The sequence below is a fragment of the Pongo abelii genome, chromosome 13, assembly GCF_028885655.2.
Source record: "Pongo abelii isolate AG06213 chromosome 13, NHGRI_mPonAbe1-v2.0_pri, whole genome shotgun sequence".
In the NCBI taxonomy this organism is placed as follows: domain Eukaryota; kingdom Metazoa; phylum Chordata; class Mammalia; order Primates; family Hominidae; genus Pongo; species Pongo abelii.
In genome coordinates, this window is record NC_071998.2 from 106,093,375 (window position 1) to 106,115,885 (window position 22,511).

At 41.6% G+C, this 22,511-nt stretch overlaps 1 protein-coding gene across 2 annotated transcripts in view; it reads right to left on the minus strand.

Annotated features, from left to right (window-relative positions):
• The window catches only part of TNFSF8 (TNF superfamily member 8), a 37,268-nt gene extending 21,613 nt beyond the window's left edge, over positions 1-15,655 (minus strand). For both annotated transcript variants that reach the window (XM_024252441.2, XM_024252440.3), the window contains exons 1-2: positions 15,169-15,655; positions 3,272-3,314 (exon numbers count right to left, since the gene is read on the minus strand). In XM_024252441.2, coding sequence (XP_024108209.1) covers positions 3,272-3,314; positions 15,169-15,363 — 238 coding nt within the window. In that variant the 5' untranslated portion in view covers positions 15,364-15,655. The remainder of the gene's footprint in view (positions 1-3,271; positions 3,315-15,168) is intronic.
• Positions 15,656-22,511: the final 6,856 nt, after the last annotated feature.

The following is a 22,511-nucleotide window of genomic DNA, read 5'->3' on the forward strand; positions in this document are numbered from 1 at the left end:
CTATCCTGGCTGGGAATGGGAAGCTTGTGATAGGACTCAGAAATCCTTTCATTACCCAAAAGGGTTTGATTTTCAGTGTTTCCTCTGTAGCGAAGTGTATCCTGTGTTTTTTCTTTAGCATGTGCACATAGCTCTACATCCCAGGCTCTGAGCCACTGCTGATTTTCTGCTGATGGTGGAAGATTTTCAACAGCCAGTGACAAAGGGCTCCCTAGAAGGTGTCTGGCTTCTGCCCTTTTCCTTTCTAGTGACAAACCACATGCTGCCCCTGAAGCTTCCTCCCAAGAGTACCTGAAAGATGGTTCCCTTCTGCCTGGAATGTCTTGCAATGGCTTTTTTCAAAAGGGACAATTTACTGCTTCTGTGCCTGTTTAAGCTGGGTTCGTTGGGGAAGGAAGCTGTGACTTCAGATTTCCTTGAGATTTTTGTTAGTTTTTTTTTCTTCTATTTTTACATACTGTACAAGAGAATTATAGTCTCATAAAGTGTCAAAGCTGGAGAGACTCCTCCAGGGCATTTAGTACATTGCTGTTATATTACAGACGAGGCTCAGAGAGGAGAAAAGACTTGTTGATGTGGTCAGTTCTGGAGCCCAGGAATATTTTTTCTACCTCACCCTACTACAGTGTCTCTGCAGATTGCTGAGTTAAGGGGATGTCAACTTGCATTAAAAGCAAGAGAAAGTCAGGCACCGCCTCCAGCAGGTTACTGGCATCTCATGGTGGAAGCCGGTCATGCAGGGAGAAGAGGGAGGAGCCCCAGATTCTCACTTGGCCATTAACTCCTTGTATGACCTTGGGCAAATCACCTGGCTTCTTTAGGCCTCAGCTCCTCATCTGCAAAATGGGAAGACTATTCCCCATGTTGCTGTGGCTTGCTCACAGGGTTGAGGTGAGAATGAACCCAAAGGAGGTATGGGAAGGTCTTTAACAAAAGTTTCACAGTCCCAGTGGGGATTATTGAGTTGGTGCAAAAGTAATCACGGTTTTTGCCATTGAACATAATGGCAAAAGCTGCAATGTCTTTTGCACCAACCGAGTATTATTAGCATTTAAAAAAATCTGGTTGTGGAAACATTTATTTGTAAACTGAGGTTGGTTTTGATTACTTTGTATTCTGATATTCCCATTCACGGTCCAGATAAGAAGAAATGTGATAAGTGATTTCGTCCATGGTTCTGAAAAGTCTGGACTTTATAGACCCAGGAAATTTCTCCCCAGAATGAAAATTCAGAGACCAATATGAAGTGGACAGCTTTTTATTTTGCCTATTGTGATGATTAAAACAAAACCAAATAACTGGCAAAAAACAAGCCAACTTAACTCCTGTCTATATCAACATCATGTTGTAAAAAAAAGGACATTTTGACACACAAAAATGAAGGACTGTCTCAGAGGAAGAGTGCCTCTTACATTAGATATAGTTGGCCCTGTGAAAAGGGGGCTACTGTGTCCTTACTTTTCGTATTTCACTTTGGACTGATGAAAACTTTATCAACTTTATTATGGGACCAGAATACTAGTTAGAGCCCCTATGCTTGGCAACTTTGCATTGAAGTGCTCTTCAGGCGAAGAAACTGAGATCCAGAATGGCTAAGGTCCTATTACCTAATCAAAACTATCCTCGTCACTGAGACCATGTTCATGTTAAAAACCCCTTCTCCCTGTCAAAAAATGAAAAGTTTCCATCTTCCTTGGAAAGTCTGGGTGGAGGTGGTGGTGGAACAGTGGGAGTGGGGAGGGGCAAGTTATATCCACTCAGAGCTTTTTGGTTTTTCCAAAGCTCCGTGTGAACGTGCATTGCGTGTTTAACTGAAACATCTGTCTCCAAAGCCTGCAGAGACTCCTCCAATTCATAAGCCAAATCCAGCCCACCACCTCATTTGATAAATAACGTTTTATGGAAATGCAGCCGCGGTTACTTATTTGCATGTAGTCAGGCTGGCTCAGCACTACAACAGCAGAGCTGACTAATTGCAACAGAGACATAGTGGCCCCCAAAGCCTAAACGTTTACTATCTGGCCCTTTGTAGAAAAAGTTTGCTTACCCCTGCGTTCTACCATGCTCCTTTTAATATTAATGTGACTGTTTACATAGACATGGTAGGAATTGAGGTCACATGCTAAGTAATTCCAGCCAAAATGAGATATTGTTGACAAGGCTGTGATTATTAGTCTGCCTTGAAAGATCCAGAATCCTTGTCTTTTGGGGACTTTTGCCCCTATTTTTGAAGTCTCTGGGTGATAAACCACAGGAAAGGCATGGCCAAGGGAAACTTGAAGGACGCTCCAAGTGTGATGCTGTGAGTGTAAGGAGCTGTGTTCAGTCATCTGTGTCCTCTGGTCTCAAGGACACTCTTGTGCCCCTACCCTGGTGCCTACATTAACTCACTTCCTTCCTTTTTGCTCTGGGCTTTCTGGCTATCCAGCTGTGTTTGCCATCTAGGTTCTAAAGGTTATAGGACTGAGATGGGAGTTGGTGTTCTTGGGTGGAAAAGACACTGTATTAGAGATGAGGACATCTTTCTGGGTTCTAGGCTTGGCTTTGTATGACCTTGGACGAGATACTTCACTTTCCCTCTCTGGGTCTTCCTTTTCCTTCTCTGAGCAATAAAAACATTAGTCAGGTCATCTGAAAATTTCTCATCATCGATGTTAACTGAACTCAACATATCATCTCTCTGAGGCTAGTAGAGATGACGTATTAATTAGTGACTTCAATGATTGGAAATATAGGAGTGAGGAGGAAGTCTGTTTTCACAAGTCCTTGACTTCATTATGCATTTTAGCTATTACTAGTTATTTAATGATTACTATGTGCTGGTTGCCATGCCAAGCAATTTACAGATGAGATCTGAATGGCTTCTCCAATACCTTGATGAGGTGAGTATTATTATTATTCCCATTTAACAGATGAGGAGTTGAGGCTCCCAGGTGGGAAGTCAAGCCAAGATTCATTCCCTCATTTATCTGATTTCAGGTTTCAAGCATTTAACACAACACTGCCTTGCAGTCCTGCCTATGCTGGAGGTAGAATTTTCGTTAGTGAGAGTGTCAAGGGCTGGTGGGAGACTTGTGGGGATGAGTTCAGGAGCTGCTAAGATGAATTCAGGTGCATCAGCTCAGTCCTGAACAGCCCTTGCCTCCACCCCTACCCACTTTACTGTTCGGTCGTGTCATAGAGTTGTTTCTGGTTGATAATCAGGTTTCACACTTTATGGCATTTATCTAGATGACTTACTACACATTTACACCTAATTCCAAGATCTTACCTCCTTTGAGGGGGACGTTGTCAGGTGAGTTAGGAATGGAGTCCTGGAAGAGAAGAAAGAAAAAAGCAGCATGAGGTGTGACATTCAGTTGAAACAACTTTTTTTTTCTTTTTCATTTTGTTGACCTTAAAGTACTGTGCAATTTACAATTCATCCTCCACCTGCTTCTTAAATTTTAAAAATTAATTCACTGATATAGTTTCCAATGGGCTTTCTATCCATTTGTTTGACAATCTATTAGAAATGCAAGATGAGGATTACTGTCCTTGTTCCACAGGCAAGAGACACGGGGTCGAGTGAGATAAAATGACTTGCCTAGGGCCACATAGTTAATTTATAGAAGATCAGGGACCAGAACTGGGACTTTTTTTTTTCTTTTTTTTTTTTTTGGACAAAGTTTTACTCTGTCACCCATACTGGAGTGCAGTGGTATGATCATGGGTCACTGCAGCTTCATCCTCCTGAGTTCAAGTGATCCTCTTGCCTCAGCTTCCTGTGTAGCTGGGAGTACAGGTGCACACCACTACATTCAGCTAATTAAAAAAAGGAGTCTTGCTCTGTTGCCAGGCTGGAGTGCAGTGGCACTATCTTGGCTCACTGCAACCTCCACTTCCCGGTTCAGGCGATTCTCCTGCCTCAGTCTCCACAGCAGCTGGGACTACAGGCACCCACCACCACGCCCAGCTAAGTTTTGTATTTTCAGTAGACACAGGGTTTCACCATATTGGCCAGGTTGGTCTCGAACTCCTGACCTTGTGATCCACCTGCCTCAGCCTCCCAAAGTGCTGGGATTACAGGTGTGAACTGTCACACTCGGCTAGAGCCAGGACTCAACTCCCAATCTGGTGCTTTTCCCCCCTCCACATGTTTGGGTTTTTTTTTTCTTTTTTTTCCTTTTGGTCAACATGAGAATAATCAAGTATATTATAAAAGTATATGTGGTTTTTTTTTCCATGTTTGATTCATCTGTGAACGTATGTTGTAAACATATCTGGGAAGGTACATCTCTATCTCTCCTGTGGTTGGAAATTCTGAATTAATGGTGTGTTTATATGCCAAGCATTGTGAGGACACCATACATAATTAAATTGGGTCCCCACCCTTATGGATTTATTACAAGTTTATATTTAAATATACAAATATGTATACACATGTAGTATAAATACATACATATGCATATTATATATTTAAACATTTACATAATATTATATATTATTTATTCTGTAACAAATATATACATAAATATTTACACAAATAAGAGGTTGATAGAAACAGATTGTCTTTTGAAGGAGGGAATCCTGGGCTGAGGATTGAAGGTGACTAGAGGGAGGTTCTAGTTCAAGGACTCTCAACAAGGAGTTAACAGAAGCAGAGAGGCACAGTTCTTTTCCCCTAATAAATTCTTCAGACACTAAGTTTCACACCCTGATTCTCCCTCAGCTTTCTCTCTAGCCATGGAGACACCCATACAATATTCTGCCAATAAGGAATGAAGTATTTTATTCATCTTGTGACCTGCCCAGGTTGGAATCTCCTGTATTGCATTGAATTAAAATATTAATAAAGACCTAGAGAGGTGTGAGCATGTGCATGCGAAAAAACCAACTTCCTAACCTCTACCAAAGCAAGAAATTAGCAGCTGCCCACAGCTTATTTTGTTAGTGTTCTGTATGAACACTAGGACCATCTGGAGTTCCCCTATTATTGTAACAATTCCCTGGGAGCTCTGTCCTTTGCCTTCTGCTGAAAGCTTGTTTTCTTATGAATGGATCTCTTCTCTAGTGCAAGAGGATGGTAGTGAGTCAAGGAGGTCTCCTGAAGGCAAAGCCCTGGCACAGCACCAATCTGGAGATGGGGGAAGTCAGTTTAAACATTTGGGCCCCACCTTCTCAGGGGAAGGGAGGCCAACTTGTCCTGGAAGGCCCTTCCTACTGTAATAGTCTATGACTTTGTTGCCTTAGTTGAAAGCTTTTAACCTAACAAAGCTGCAAGTTTTTGTAGTCTTTCAGTTATGCATGCAGTTTGCAGGAAAACTTGATATCACAAAATTCCCCTTTATGTTGCCCCTGTGAGACAACACACAACATTTTAAAATTTAATAAACAACTTACAGCTTACTGCCAAGCGTGACCATTGATTAGCGTGATATGCAAATGCACTAAGAAAAATATCTGCATTGAAATGTCTTACCACAATCATCAAATTCATCAGCTGCCCGGGGACATATACAGGGACAGTGAGAGAGGCTAGAATAGCAAACCTGGTAGAGCCATCATTGCAGAGGCTGCTGGCAGTTCGGGAAGTCCTAGAGAATCATTCATGCAGCACACCTTGAATGAGCACCTGGTCTGTGGTAGGAACTACGTTAGTCATTAAAAGACATCCTATGGATTTTATGCTTTAGTCATTAAGGCAGCCATTTAAAAAATATAAATAAATGTGTAATTAGAATTGCAGGTTGTGGCAAGAGCTATGGAGGAAAAGAACAATAGTGCTTTAAGGTAGTGCTGTTAGAACTTCAATGTGCATATGAATCACCTGGGAGTCTCGTTAAAATGCAAATTCTGATTCTGCAGATTTGGGGGGAGTTTGACATTCTGTATTTTTTTCTTTCTTTTTGAGATGGAGCCTCACTCTGTCACCCAGGCTGGAGTGCAGTGGCGCAATCTCGGCTCACTGTAGCCTCCATCTCCTGGGTTCAAGCAATTCCCCTACCTCAGCCTCCCCAGTAGCTGGGACTACAGGGGCCCACTACCACCCCTGGCTAATTTTTGTATTTTTAGTAGAGATGGGATTTCGCCATGTTGACCAGGCTGGTCTTGAACTCTTGACCTCTTGTGATCTGCCCGCCTGGGCCTCCCAAAGTGCTGGGATTACAAGCGTGAGCCACTGCACCTGGCCAACATTCTGTATTTCTGGCAGCTTTCGAGTAATACTGATACTCTTGGCCCACAGAACACACTTTGAATAGCACAGCTATGAGAAGTAATATCAGAGAGGAGGACCTAATTTATATGGGGGTCAAGGAAAGCCTCTTTTCTCTCTGTCACTTGAAAGCTTTCTGGTTTCCTAATTTCAGACATGGGATGTCAAAAGCAGAGCATCTCAAACAGGAAAGAAGCCTGTCATTTAAACCTTCACTCAGCGCCCAGGAAATCCACGACAGAAGCGTGACTACTCCTATTTTGAAGAGCTCTTGGGACAAGGTCTTTACAGCTTCTCCTAGCTACCCATGGTAGTCAAGATTAGACAATCAAAGCCAGAGGGAGATTGAGACATCTTTCAGTCCATCAAGTTAATTTTATGGAGGAGGAAACCAAGGCACTCATGAGTCAGAGGCAGATCTTGGACTGAAATTCTCTGGTGTACTTTCCACTGCCCTAGGAGAGATGCTGTTTCCAGAAACCAAGGATAGAAGACCTCATTCCTCCCTCCTCCACTCTCCCATAAGCAGTCCCTGCATTTGGAGGTGGAGAAGCAGTGTCTGAGGAGATGATGGCTGTTGAAATTTAATGAAGACTGTTCATAAACAGGTATTATACTAAGTGTTGTTCACCAACTCCTCTTTGGCAAGATGTCCCCCAGTCCTAGAATTCTCTCCCTAATCTCATCTGGGGATCTGGGTCCTAGCTCAGGAAATGTGAACTATCTTGCTCGATAACTTGGCTTTGAGTAAGGTAGTGCCTAGGCTGAACGCAGGCACAAACAAATGGACTCTCCCAGGTTTTCATTCTCAGCTCCACTGAGTAGCTCAGGAAACTTTGTCTCCGTGGTTATCAACCAGTTACACTTCCTTAAGTGTACTTCCTCTTTTTTTGGCCTCTGTAGATGTCTGATGAGTATTCCCAACAGTAACAAAGTTCTTTTCATGTATGGAGGGAGGAATGGTCGTGTTTAACCTATTTGTCTCCAGGTAAAATGACCCCCATCCCAAACATCTTCTCTGCCTAGGAGTGTTTTCCTCTCCTTTAATCAGTGATTAGATGGCTAATAATCCATCTTTCCACTGAGTTATTGTGGACATCATAAGATATTATAAAGTGTTAGCAAGTACTTGAAAAGCATAGCTATTTTGAGCACTGCCTTGGTGTTAATGATGTGCTTAATTTGCCTCAATACCTTGAAAGGCTTGTTTCTTTTCACAGAGGAATGATCAGCAGATGCAATCAGCTCCCGAATTTGCTTTGGACACAAAATGCCCTCTTGGACCAAAAATGATCAAAGGCAGCTGTGTTTGGAATATGCCAGGGGGAGTCCACATTCCTTTCCTTGTTGCCCTCACATAGTCTTGTAAGGTGGGCTCTGGCTCATGGCCCAAAGAGACTTTTGCTAAGAATACCTCTTATTTTCAAGCTAATTCATTGGGCACTTAATGAGGGTTACTCTACATGCACTATTTCATTTGGCCTTTAACTTGACCCCAAGAGTTAGGGACTCATCAAGACTTAGAGAAGTGATTTCATAATGTGATAATGTTTATAGAAGGTCCCACAGGTGGCGAATAGCACAGAAGGGATTCAAACTTAGGTGAGTTTGACTTTGAAGGCACTGCTTTTCAATGTCTTGCTACATTGCCTCTCTAGATGAGGGCAGGATAAAGCTGAGCAGAAAAATCTCCTGAAATTTCATGGAAAAGTGAATAGAAGTCATAGAAAATCCTCAGGGGAAGACTATTTTTACAGGGAGCACATGGTCTGCCAAAGTGAGAATTGGACCACAGTGGCTTAAGTGGCTTAAAGCAGTGCTTCTCCCACTTTAAAAGACTGACCAGCATCTAGGGATTTTGGTAAAAGCAGATTCTGACTCAGTAGGGAGGGGCCCTTAGGTTTTTCATTTTTGATGAGCTTCCAGGTGATGCCAATGTTGCCAGGCCATGGACCACACCTTGAATAGCAAGGTCTTAAATACACTACTCAGGAGGCAGTCAGAACACCTGAGGTCTTGAGAGATGGCTGTAGGAGGCTGAGTGTAGATTTGGGCTCAGATATGGGCTTAGGAAATCTTCCTAGTTTGAAGATGGCAGTGGCATCCTGTCCTCTCAGTCTCTTCTGTCAAATCTTTTTGTCATCTAGTTCCGTTTCTTCTCTTCTGTACAATCTGGACTGACTTCTGGCCCTACCACTCCTCTCCTCACACCTGGGCTTGCCTTCCTGTGGGCTGTGCCACTGCTTTCTCTTTTGCCTCACCTGGAATATCCTGCTCCTCCTCCTCCTGCCACCATCTTCCCAATGGGGAGCTCTTTTCTACAGAAGAATGACAGCTAATAAATTTGGAAGGAGTGACAGACTTAGGCATTCCCTCTTTTTCAACCCTCGGTGCATTAGCTGATTCAGACAAGGATCACTAAGAAATGGCAAAACCACCAAGTGAAGGATATTTAGGTCTTCAGAGTATTATCCCATACATAGATTACTTTTCTTTCTTTCTTTCTTTTTTTTTTTTTGAGATGAAATCTCACTCTGTCACTCAGGCTGGAGTGCAGTGGTGCCATCTCTGTTCACTGCAACCTTGGCCTCCTGGGTTCAAGTGATTCTCCTGCCTCAGCCTCCCCAGTAGCTGGGACTACAGGTGTGTGCCACCACATCCAGCTAATTTTAGTATTTTTTGTAGAGACAGGATTTCGCCATGTTGGCCAGGCTGGTCTTGAACTCCTGGCCTCAGGTGATCCACCCGCCTTTGCCTCCCAAAGTGTTGGGATTACAGGCATGAGCCACTGCTCCTGGCCAGATTACTTATTAATGAGAAAGAAAAAATGTTTTACCAAGGCGATAGTTGGTGGTCACCGCTTTAATCAAGTGACTAAACCTATAGTCATCAAAAATGGGACAACCTGACATATGTCTCTAGGTGTGCTACAATAAGAAGTATTCAGAATTACCTATATACTATTCTTACCAAAAATGTTTCATCTAAGTATAACCATGAGTTAATACTAAGACAAATCCATGCTATGAATGGATTTCTACAACAGAATTGGCCTGGACCCTTAAAAAAGGGTCAGTGTTATTTAAAACAAACACCAAAGGGCAAAGGAGATTTTAGCTCAGTGCTTCTCAAACTTTAATGTGCATACAGATCACCTGGGGAGCTTGTTAAAATGCAGATTCTGATTCAGGAGATCTGGGGTGAGCCCTGAGATTTTGAATTTCTAACAAGGCCCAGGACCACACTTTAAAAAGCAAAGTTCTAGATTAAAACAGATATTATCATAACACAGTATGTGACCCTAGATTGGTTCAAACAAACAAAAACACAACAGCCATACATATAAGACATTTTTGAACAAGTAAAGAAAATATGGACCATATATTATTATTAGATGATATTGTTGAATTAATATTAACTCTCTTGGCTATGATAATGGCATTGCAGTTAGTTAAGAGATGTGTACTGAAGTACATGTGAGTGAAAGGTCATGCTGCCTACAGCTTACTTTCATATCCTTATATAGAGAGAGCAAAAATACAGCAAGATATTGACACAGCAATCTAGGTGCCAAGGTTATATGACATTTGCCATTCCACTTTTCTGTAGGTTTGAACATTTTCAAAATAAGACTTTGGGAATAAGCCATGACTGTTGTAATTCTTGGAAACCTGGCTTTTGTTCTAGCTCTTCTGCAAACCCCTCCTTCATCCTAAGCAGAAATGAGCATTCTGTGCCATTCTGCCGAGAACCCAAGAACTTGGTGTTTGTGCTTCATCTGCTCAATTTAACAGAGTTCCCAGAAGACAGGGTTTTGCCCCTTCCACTTGGGACCTCCTCACATAACCTCACACAGGGCTCGCTCCTGGGAAGATTTACAGTGGATTTTTCTGGATTGCTAAATGGAATGAATGTCAGGTGGAGGGAGTACCTTGGGTAGTGGGAAGTGTCATGGGGCATTCCAAATAACTTCTTCTTGTGCCGAACTCCTATTAGCCTTAACAGGGAAGGCACCATGTTCAAGAGGCTAAAGAAGAGGTATAGAGTCAGCAAACAAGATATGGGGTTTTATTGGGTCTTACATACAGGGGCAGTGAGCTGAACAGGAAAACTGCTTTATGGACAGAAATGATCTCATGGCAGCAGGCTGGACAACATATTCACCTTATATACAGTCCAGTGGTGGTGGGCTGGGCAGGAAAACCACAACCACTTGCAAATAGCATGCAGTTTCTATAGCATGCTCACTTAACAGCCTCCCCTTAATGGCCTCCACCTGGCAGCCTTCATGTAACCAAAAACTCAGGCCTCAATCTCCTGTATGGCCCATGTTCCACGGGATGGGCTGGGGGCTCAGATGTTCCTCATAGACAAGGAATGAGTCTCCAGGTTGACCACTCCTGGACTCTCTAGCTTGGAACACCCATTCAGACGTGTCTGCCATACGTGGTTATTCTAAGGGTATGCTTCAGTTATTGCTATATCAGGTGTGTTTACCCTACACTTCTATTTTGTATCAGAGCTTAAAAATAAACCCAGAATACCACAGCACCATCACCACCACCAATAATTACTACCCTTAAACAGATGCTCAGCTCCACTGTTGGTGTGGAGATAATTAAAAAAGAGTATTATTATTATTATTTTAAAAAAAGAATTTTCTTTGCTTATAAAGGGAAAAGAGGCAGCTTCTTTCTTGAAAGCCTACCAATTGTGAACCCTATACTCTAACCTTTTGGAATGTAACCCTTCACATTCTCACCTGGGGCTAGAGAAGCCCAGTCTCCTGGTTTATAAAACAAAGATGTCTCTAAGGTTGAGGGCTTCAGAGCCTTTTTGAAATGCAAACACCTACCTCTGGTGTTAACCTAGGAGTCTATCTCATTGTCTATCTCATTATGTATTCCCCTGTCTCTTGAGGAGATAAGAGAAGTTTTATTTTTTGTTCTTTTGCTTTGCTAGATTAATTGTGTGAAATTTCATCCTGACTTTGTAGTCTGTTGCAGGCTGCCTATTTGCATGTACTGTTGTGCTTGCTCAACAGTAAATCATTTTTTTCTTTCCATATTGATGTAAAGAGGTGTCTGTTGGTAGGACTTTTACTTCCTCAGGGGTACACTAGTACAATCTCTTTGGAGACAGACTGACATTTATTGAAGTGAAAATGCACATTCCTACTGGCTAACACAGTGAAACCCCGTCTCCACTAAAAATACAAAAAAATTAGCCAGGCGTGGTGGCAGGCGCCTGTAGTTCCAGTTACTTGGGAGGCTGAGGCAGGAGAAGGGCGGGAACCCGGGAGGCAGAGCTTGCAGTGAGCAGAGATCGCGCCACTGCATTCCAGCCTGGGCGACAGACCGAGACTGTCTCCAAAAAAAGAAAAAAAGAAGATGCATATTCCATTCCTATCACTAAAAATTTATTCCCCAGATATACTTGCAGACACGCACAGAGGGCACAAATTCTAGAGAAAACATTGATGTCTCTCACCAGGCACAGATAAATTATGAAGCATTTACACTTTGTACTATGTGACTCTTTAAAAGAATGAAATCAACTTCCATGTACTGACATGGAAGGATCTCTAAGATATACAGTGTGTTGTCAAGTGACTAAAGCACGATGCAAAATTATGGGTTTATTATAATGACCCATGGGTTTATTATATATTATAATGTGTACTGTGTAGATGCACAGATTTTTGGAAGGACACACAAGAATCTGTCAATGGTGGTTACCTCGGCGAAGATGGATTAGTGGTTGGTGGGGAAGGTGTGAAGATTTTTACTTTCTTTTCTTTTATTTGCTAGTTACTTTTCTTAAACCATGTAAGTATAGTATTTCCTAATATAAATATTATAAAATATATCAATATATTATAAATATTAAATAACAAAATAAATATTATTTTATAATATATTTATAATATAAAATGTTTATTTTAGAATATAAAATAGAAATGTTTATTTTATAATATAAAGTAATATTATTATATAAAATAATATTTATTTTATAAATATGCTGGCTTAAATGTAAATAAAACAAAATACAACCATCACTGAGACTTTAAAAATATCACGGGAAAGAAGTTCCATAGTAACTCAAAGACAGGGATTTTGTTGTTTTTTTTCAAGGCTTTAGAGCAATGTCCTGCACACAGTAGATATTTAATAAATATTTGAGATAGAAACCTAAGTTCCTCCTTTGTCTCTCCCAAGGAGTTTAAGCTTGGAGTTATCTGATCTTCAAGTCAAACCTCAAGGCAAGCTTTGTTGATTTCCCTACACTTTCTATGTCTTCTCTCCTCTGTCTCTTTGCTCATGCTGTTCTATTGGCTAGGAGTGCCTCTCCTCTGCTTTCCCTTCCCTGCCTGTTTGGAATTGTTCACATTTCTCAAGCCAACCTGAAACTAATCCCCAGGAGTTTTTCTTAAACGTGTCTGGAAAAATATATTCTCTCCTTAACTTGTGGTCTCATGGTATCCCTTTAATCACTCATTATGTTATGACTTAGCTGTTTTAAATTTTGTCTATACATGTGCCTTGGGATAAGAATTGTGGGACTTCTTATGCCAGTAAAACCATTCTTATGGTTCTCCACCCCTGTTCCCATCACATACAGAGTGCTAATTGACTATTAACTCATTCCATTTTTAATAATGGGGATGTGAGTCTAAGCTCCTTGGCTTTCTCCCATTGATTTCTTTCCTGGAGTTTCTTTTAGAGTCTCTTCATTTGTCTAAGTTCTTCCTGTTTTCAAGTCAGTCTACATTCCATCTTCCTATAGGAAACCCTTCCTGATAACTCAAGTTAATGGGAAAATGATGCTTTTTTTTTTTTCTTGTTAGGTCTTACAACAGTTAAGGTCTGAGGAATTTATTGAAAATGATCTGTGCAATGCATTTGACACTTTATATACCACGGCTACTATTAACACGGCAAGCCTTAGTTTTAAGGAAGCAACTGATATTTCCTGGGCTAAGAAATCACAGCACACCGAACTGTACAATCAGATTGCACAGTGAATCTTTTCATATCCAAACATGAGGAGTAAGTCAAGGAAGTGGATGCACAAGAAGATAAAGCTCCCAAGAGAAGAATGGGTGCAATGTTTCTTAGTGCTTCTGTGGCTGTCTGTGTTGGCAAAGGGGATGCTGCTTGCATCAAACAATCAAGCAGTATTAGCTCTACCACTTTCTCAGGGTGACGTAGTTCAAGCCCTGTTCCCTTTCTGCTCCTCATTTTCCACATTTACAAAAATGAGGCAGAAAGATTTGCTCTGGTTCTTTTATAGAAGAAATCAATTCAACCAAAAGTTGGATATGAATGATCTCTGAAGCTCTCTCTAGCTTTATATATCACCATCGCCACCCATTTTTCCACCATCTCTTTCTCTCTCTCAGCAGTTCTAGCTGGATCCTTTAACTAAACAACTTCTTAAAGGACACTTCAATTTCTTTTCTTTGGCCATTGCTATAAAATGACATACCCTTGGTTTACTCCAAATTAGAATTACAGAAATTGCAGAGCCCCTACAGAAGAAAAGATGCCCTAAAGTGTTTTCAAGATTATTATACTTAGTAGATGTAGATAAGCCATTAAATTATGAGTTTTAAGAATTCCACTATCTAAATCAAATATTTGCAACTCCTTCTTTTCACTTTTGTAGAGATATGAGCTTCAAAGCTTCCATTTAATTTCAAAGCTTGATGACACTTGAGAAATAGATATCAAAGCCTTTTAAAGCCTAGTTCTTTCCAGCAATTGATAAGCTATAGAGTCTTTGGCCTAAGAAAACTGAAGAAAAACCAGAATAAATTCTGCAGGATTATAATACCACGAAAAGTAGGCACTATGAATTAAGAAACAGAAATATTCTCACTTTGGCAGGTCATGTGGGTGGGTGCAGTTCTTAAATTACCCAAATTAACAACTTCATCAAAAAAATTCATGAGCAATATATGCTATTGCTACAGCATTTTCTATATAATATATACTGGTGGATTCTCTGTAAACACCAATTTTCTAAAATATGAAGAAGCTTCCTCTTTCTCCTCTTCTGTTTTCAGAAACAAATCTTACCATTTACTTCAAAGTAAATCTCCGAAGACAGTCTGACCCCGTACAGTGTGTACCCAACAATTGCTTAGTATTGTGAGGAACCTCAGAGAGAACAGGTGCTAAAAACCTTTCAACTTTCTGCTTCTATGTGCTGTTTTTTTTTTTTGTGACGCCCTAACTTCTTCAAAGTTGTGGCTTAAGAGGAAGCTTTCGATTTGTCTTGCTGGCTTTAACACCAAAATGTCCAAAGCTCTAAGAAGCCATGGTCTTCTCTTTTGCCTCCTTTCCTTCTAGACCTTGGCCTCTGAAACTTAGCTCTTTGTATAAAACAAAAGCAAAAACAAAACTCTTGGCAATGGATGAGGCCTCAGAAACCTCCAGGACACTCGGACTTAGGATATAGAACCTCAGAATCCAGTCTGAAGTCCTTGAAGACACGATAACAACTTGTGCAAATGTGTTATCAGGTTTCTCTATTGCCACCTTCCTTGATACGGGTCTCTGGCTCATTAAGATTTAAATCTTAACTTTAAAAGGCCAATAGCTCCTCTCCACTGTTTTGCTCAGACAGGTCTGCAAAGTTTTAAGATGATGATGGTCTAACAGTATTTCTCTCAACAAGCCAAATTATTTTAGAGAGTTAAGTTCCTCTTTCTTTTCTCCCTTTCTCATATATATATATATATATAGTATAACATAATATATATTATGTAACATAAGTGTATTATGTTATGCAGTATATACTATAGTATATTATATATATATATATAGAGAGAGAGAGAGAGAGAGAGAGTTTATTTATTTAATTTTATTTTTTGCTCTTAACCAACAAACGAATATCATTTGTTCCCAGGGCTCTTTCTCTAGGGAAAACAACAAGAAAAGGAAAGGGAGGAAGAGGAGTCCACTTACCGTCCTCTGAACTACCAACACCATAATAGTGGCCACCGTGAAGACGAGGCACAGAGCCAGCGTGGCTGTGGTGAAATAGAAATAGCTGCGGCTCGTGGTCCCCAGGTGGCTGGCCACGGAGCCCGCCGGCACATGCATGGCTGTGTCTCCAGGAGGGGCCATTCCGTTGAGTGCTTGCTGCAGCCCTGGGTCCATTCTTTATATAGTCTTCCCCACATCACACCTTATCTCTCTTCATCTGATTCAGTTCTGGGCCCATCTCTGTTCCAAGAAGGATTCTCCCCCTGAATCCTGAATCATGTGACTTGGAAAAAAACCTTCACCTGCTGCCTGGCGGAGAAACTCTTCTCTGGGGGCGTGAGGCGAGAGGCGGCAGCAAGGGTGGGGGAGAGGTTCATTTTTCATTGCCAGGGATTAAGTTGTGTGCAGAGAAACTAGCTACAGAGAAGGTGGCTGATGTCAGAGGGCGCGTAGGAAAATGACGGTTCCCCGACTCTGGGTGGGTGTGTGTGTGTGTGTGTGTGTGTGTGTGCATGCGTGCGCACACACAAAGCAACTTCTGTTTCGTTTAGACTCTGCCACGAAACGCCTTCCTGTTCAAGAAGCTGCACCTTCTTTCAGCGAGGCCTGTGGCTCAGAAGACCTCCCCGGATAATGAGTCCTTGCTGGGTCTCAGGCAGGCCGGATCCCTCGGACTGCAGTGGAATAACACCAAAGGGTTCGGTTTGATTGGCTACTGCTGAAAAAGGGACATGCTGCAGGCTCCCTGGGGGAAAAAGGGCGCACAAATGAAGATATTTCTCCAAAGGGAAACTGGCTTATGGCAGTATGAAATTTGGGGTTCAAAGATACTGTCAGAGAGCAGGAATCTGGAAATATCAATCTTTTGAACAAACACTCCTACAGAAGTTTTGGGATCTGTTAAACTGGCAGATGAACCTGGACCTGCCATAAAACTCATGAAGAGGGGAAGGAATTGGCAGTGAGGTGGCATGGTGTGGAATGTGGGGGCTGTGTGTGTTCTGCGTGGTGTACTATGTAGTGTGTGTGTATTTGTGCTATGGGGGTATGTGTATGTGTTGTGTATTCTGTATGGTGTATGTATGCAGTGTGTGTGTGGTGTGCATTTGTGATCTGCAATGCATGCCGTGTGTGGTGTGTATGTATGTGTTGTGTGTGGTGTGTATGTACGCGTTGTGTGTGGTGTGTTGTGTCTTGTGTATGTATGTGTTGTGTGTGTATATGACTACTATAATTGAACCTCTACTATGTCAGGCACAGCGCTAGGAGTTACATGTGGCTTCAATCCACTTCCACCTCCACCCTCCGAGGCAGGCAATATTTATTTTTTACAGATGGGAAAACTGAGGCTCAGGGAGGATGAAAACTATCTCAACCCAAGTTGCAAGTGTCGATCACTGAAAGAACTTGGGTGCACTTTGCAGTCTGCCTGGCTGAAAACTCATGCTATGTCATTCAATCTTCACCGCACCTGAAAGCTAAAACCTGAAGTGTGGTCTCAGCCCTTTCCCTTCTTAACCTTGGGCCATCATACAAGTCTTTATGGCTTTCTCTGTTCCCAATATGCATTACAGTCATCAGGAAGACTGATGATGTCAGATGTACTCCATGAATAAAAATAGATTTGGGGATGGTGTTGGACAATTCCTGTTAAACATCCCAAGCGGTCTACTGGGCCAAGTCTGGAATTTAGATACAATAGACAGATTACCTGGGGGACAGAGTTAGATCACATCTGTGGTTACTAATGATCTCCATTTCAAAATATCATTTAAAATGTTAATCACTGCATAGCTGCTGCCTCCAGATGTGGGCCTTTGAAAGCTCCATTTGGTATCACCCTGGAAGAAATTCATTCTGTGTAGCACCTCCTTTCCTTTCTGCTCACTTTTTGTCTGCAGCGCATCACTTTGAGCCAGCAGAGATCCCAGATGCCCCTAAGGAAATGTCCTATGTCTAAAGCCAAGCTTGGATTATTACCACTGCTGTTCTTGCATAGAACCAAAATTTCTGAGCATCTCCCAAATTAGGACAGGCTTTAGGAGTTGGTCTGGATATTTCCTCCCAGTGAGTCTGTAAAAGCATAGATCCTGGAGACAAAAGAGACATCAAGAGATAAATTGTTTTCTTGGGCTAAATAGAGTGGGGGGGCGATATACCCATTTTACAATCAAGGAAACCGAGGCCCCCGTGATCCCAAGTTGAGTTTGGTTTTGAAAACAGTGTGTTCACATTGGTTTGGTCCGGTAATTAAGGTGGGAACGAGGCAAGCCAGTGTTTTCTGGGGCATGGACCTGGCTGATTTGGAGAGAAGGCTGTGTCCTCTGGTGGGCACGGACAGCGAGTGGGTAGCAGGGGCTCTGTGGTCTGCCCAGAGCTGCTGAGAACCAGCTGCTCCCTTGGCCCTCTTGTTCAGCCTCTTTGATCAAAGTGGAAAACTTCTGATTGTTGAATGGAAGCTGTGGGTGTTGAAAAATAAAAAGGCTTTGCTTGAAGTTCGGGTCTTCCTGAAGGCCCGTGAGGCTGAGAAGGGCAGTGGAAAAAAATGTTTGTCTTACAGTTACCCGTTTTGCATACAATACAATGTCCTGGGAGGGAAGGCTGACAAGGGGGAAAAAATCACCCTTTGTTTTTACTCAACTTTCTGAACAGTTGAGATTTTCAGATCAGTTCCTAGTACAGTAGTTTGCGGGCTCAATTCATTCTTTTGCTGTGACACTCCTCTACTCACAAACCTTCAGTGGCTCCCTATTTCCCACCCCCATTGCTCTAAGCCCCTCTCTGCTTTCCAGCTGTTCTAGAATCTAGCCTGGCCAACATAGAAATCCATGACCTGTGCTAACTGGCTTCTTTCAGTCTTCTACTCAAGCCATACGATGTGCAGATGGAAGGAGCCTTTATAGAATTTCTTGTTGAGTAAGTTTTAAATCCTTTCTGGAAGCAAAGCTGTACAAGGAGTATAAAAACATAAGAAAACAGGGCTGCTTTGGCTGAAGCACAGGTGGGACAGAGAGAAGGGCTAAGCTTCACCTGTTCATTCGCCCTTTTCTGGCATGGGGTCTCTCCAAGGTGAACAAAATTCAGAAACGTCAGAAAATTTGGCTTGAATCCTTCATTCCACAAAAGGAGGAAACTGAGACACAGAAATGGGAACAACTAAAGGGAGTACATACCAGCAGGGAGAGAGACAGGTGTAAGAGTCCCCTCTGCTCATTCTCTCTCCTTTCTTTTGACTGAGTCTCGCCCTGTCACCCAGGCTGGAGTGCAATGGCGCAATCTCGGCTCACTGCAACCTCTGCCTCCTAGGTTCAAGTGATTCTCCTGCCTCAGCCTCCTGAGTTGCTGGGATTACAGGCACACACCACCACGCCTGGCTAATTTTTTTTTTTTTTTATTTTATCTTTTGTAGAGATGGGGTTTCACCGTGTTGGCCAGGCTGGTCTTGAACTCCTGACCTCGTGATCTGCCTGTCTCGGCCTCCCAAAGTGCTGGGATTATAGGCATGAACTACCGCACCCAGCCCCCTCTGCTTGCCCGGACCCCTCTGCTCATTCTTATGCCGGCTCTGCTAATATTCCAGGTGCATCCAGGCTTCCTCTCACGTTTTACTTGGCTTTCCACTGCTCCTGTTCTTCCTCTCCCTTCCAGCCTTTGCCAACCCGCCTCACCGTCTCCAGGAATGCTTGCCCAGATCTCTCAAGTCCACCAACACCCTCTCTGGAATGTCTCTATTTTCATGCCACATAACCTAATTGTCTAATTATCTACTTCCCTTGACGTGGAACCCAAGTGTGTAAACACATGTAAATGTTGCCTTGCTCATAAGATGAAAGTTCCTGAGGGCGGTCTGCACTTTCCTAGTCTTCTAAGTCCTTGCATCCCACCTTGAGTTTCTTGCTGCTGGTCATATATGTAGGGTTGACCTTCAATCTATGCTTCGTGTTTATGGAAAGAGAAAGTTCTAGAAGAGTGGCTTATGTAAAGGAATTGGGCGGTGGCATTCTTGCCTCTCTCTTCTCAACTGTACTCCGTGTCTCTATCTTTCTCCAGAGAATGGCCCCAGGAGAGTGACCACCCCAGCCTCCTTTCAGCCTGGAACTGGCTGCTGAGGTGTGGCTGCACTGCCTGAGACTCAGTAGGCAAATAGAACTAACCCCTCATCCCTTCAAGAAGGAACGCCATTTTGAAAAATAAAGGGAAGCCAGCAGTAGCCATTCCTCCAACATTGCTTTCCTGTATAAGGGACTGGGAGATCTCTGTTGTAGAGACTAGAGGCTCTCAGGTGTAAGCCCACACCAGCAGTGGCAGCAGTAGCACCTGGGAACAAGATGCCACTTTAAGACCCTCTAGACCTACTCTAATTCAGAAACTCAGGCTGGGGTCTGGTAGTCTGTTTTAACAAAGCACCCCAGGGAATACAGATGCCTGAGACCATTTGAAAAACACTCATTTAGGGAAACAATCTCCAAGAGATCATCTGGTCCAAAATTTAGCCTTTGGGCAGGTAAATTACCACCTCCATTGTGTAGGTAGGGAAACTGAGGCATAATAAGTTATTGTCTGGGGTCATGTAGCTGGGTCATGTTGGTTTACAGACTAGTTTTCTGCTTCCTCGATTGAGCCCTCTTTCTAACCTTGACTATGGCTGCAGGCTCTAGAAATACTTTCAGAACCTTTCTGGAATGCAGATATATTTGGAATAGAATGGAGACATTTTACTCCATTTAAAATCATTAGGTTGGTGCAAAAGTGATTGCAGTTTTTGCTATTAAAAGTAATTTAATAATTTTATTCATTTAAGGTTCTCTTTTGGTGACCATTGTACATGGTAGAAATATATATTTTTTTAACTATGGGTATATGTGAGACAAGGACAGATTCACCCAGGGTATATTCAAGCTATAACACATGTAACTAAATGGCCTTTTGAGGAGGGAGGGTCCTGTACCTTTAACTTTAGAGCTCTTTGTCTTGCTGGGGCTAACTTGAAGAGATTGGACGTTGGAGTTGAGCCACAGTGACACTTCATTGAGAGGGCCCAGTGAGGACAGGGACAGTGGGAGGAAGATTTGGAACAGGGCTAGCAAACTGAACCACAGGCCAAATCTGGCAGACACCTATCTTTGTAATTGAGGTTGTATTGAAATGTAATCATATCCATTTGTGTATACATCTATGGCTTCAATTCCACTACAACAGCAAATCTGAGTGGTTTCAACAGAGACCTCACAGCTGGCGAAGTCTAAAATATTTGCTATTTAGACCATTACAGAGAAAGCTTGCTGACCCTTGGTTTAGAGTATTAAAATAGACCCAAGGCAGGATAACCGAAAGAGATTTGGGGAAAAGAACAGAAATGCATTTCCTAATACACTTCCATGCGGAGAAAAGGGAACTCAATTCCCTATTGGTGGGCATGCAAACCAGTACAGCCACCATGAAAAATCGTACGAAGAGTCCTCAGAAAGGTGAAAATAGAACTACCATTTGATCCAGCAATCCCACTACTGGGTCTCTACCCAAAGGAAAACAATCAGTATATCAAAGAGATACCTGCACTCATATGTTTACTGCAGCACTATTCACAATAGCAAAGATGTGGAATCAACTTAAGTGTTCATAAACAGATGAATGGATACAGAAAATGTGGTATATATGCACAGTGAAATACTATTTGGCCATAAAAAAGAATAAAATCGTCATTTGCAGCAACATGGATGAAACTGGAGATCATTATCTTAAGTGAAATAAGCAGGCACAAAAAGACAAATATTACATGTTCTCATTTACAAGTGGCAGCTAAAAAATTGGGTCACGTGGAGGTAGAGAGTAGAAAGATGGAGAATATAAACTGGGAAGGATGAGTGCAGGGGGAGTGGGAAGACAAAGAGAAGTGGGTTAAAGGGTATGAATATACAGAGGATAGAAAAAATAAATTCACTGATTGATAGTAGAGTAGTATGACTACATTTAAACAAAAATGTACTTTACTCAGGAGATGGACACCCTAAATACCCTGATTTGATCACTATGCATTATATACATGTAACAAGATTTCACATGTGGCCCATAAATTGGTACAAATAAAAAAATGACACCTCTATAAATTCTTCCCTAATGTCTAAATTGTTAACTCATGCTTCATGTGAGAAGATTCTTTTTGGAATTCACTAATTGTAGAGAAGCTATGTGTTCTGGTTGGTGGGTGACAAAAATAGATTATTGAAGAAGACAGAGCTGATAGAAAGGTGGGACAGAAGCCATCTGGGAGTTAGATAGATATACTTCCAGTATTGGTGATATATATATGTGTGTATTTGAATCATATCATATCTATCTATCTATTGATCTATCATCTATCTATCTAACTATCTATCTATCTATCTAATCTATCTATCTATCTATCTATCTATCTATCTGTCATCTTCCTGTCAACCTTAAAAAGGTTTTGAGACAATGTAAAATAAATGCACAGGTATATACTGAAGCCATTAACACAAGGTAAAAGGTAGGAGTCACGATATAAAAGTAGAGAGTAAAGTGAATGTATTAAGAAATCCTGTCTGATAACAGTTTCAATAGTTAAGCATAACATGTATACTTAGGAGCTTCCTGGTAACCAGGGAAAAGAAGCAGATACATTGGATTGTGTAACTCTCTTTGGTCATAAAAAGCAGATGAGCTTGAAAGGAGAAATGGATACATTGCTGGTTATATAAGTGCTTTGAGATATGCAACATATTCCAAAATACCAGATGAATGTAATTATGAATTTAAAGCATGCCATTGCAATGAATTAGGATAATGGCAGATTTTACCAAGTGGAAATACTGAAACTTTTTTTAATGTAGTTTTATGATTTTCAGTGATGCAGAACTAATGATAAACTATTACTAGGGAAGTAGGAGATTCAAGGAAAGAAAAAATAAAAAAGAACATCACTTTTCTGGCTTCTGGGGGCTTCCAGTATAGCTGAATGGCTAGAAAACTCTATTAGTTACATGGTCCTTAATAACTCTATTGTCATTCAAAGAAGAGAGATGAGTCTGCATTCTTTGCAAAGCTGGGGAAAGTCCTTCTATATCGATTAATAATGGATAAAGGAATAGACATCCATTGGGTATTTGAGAGCTTAATATGTGCTAGGCACTGCCCATATAACAATGAGCAAGTCAAACATTATCTCTGCTTTCATGAAACTTACAGTAAGGTGGGTAAGACAAGAAGTTAAATAAGTAATTATTATATAACATAATTTATATTAATAACAGACAATTCATGGTGTTATGTGTACACAGTAGGGAAATCTTAAGCTGATCTGT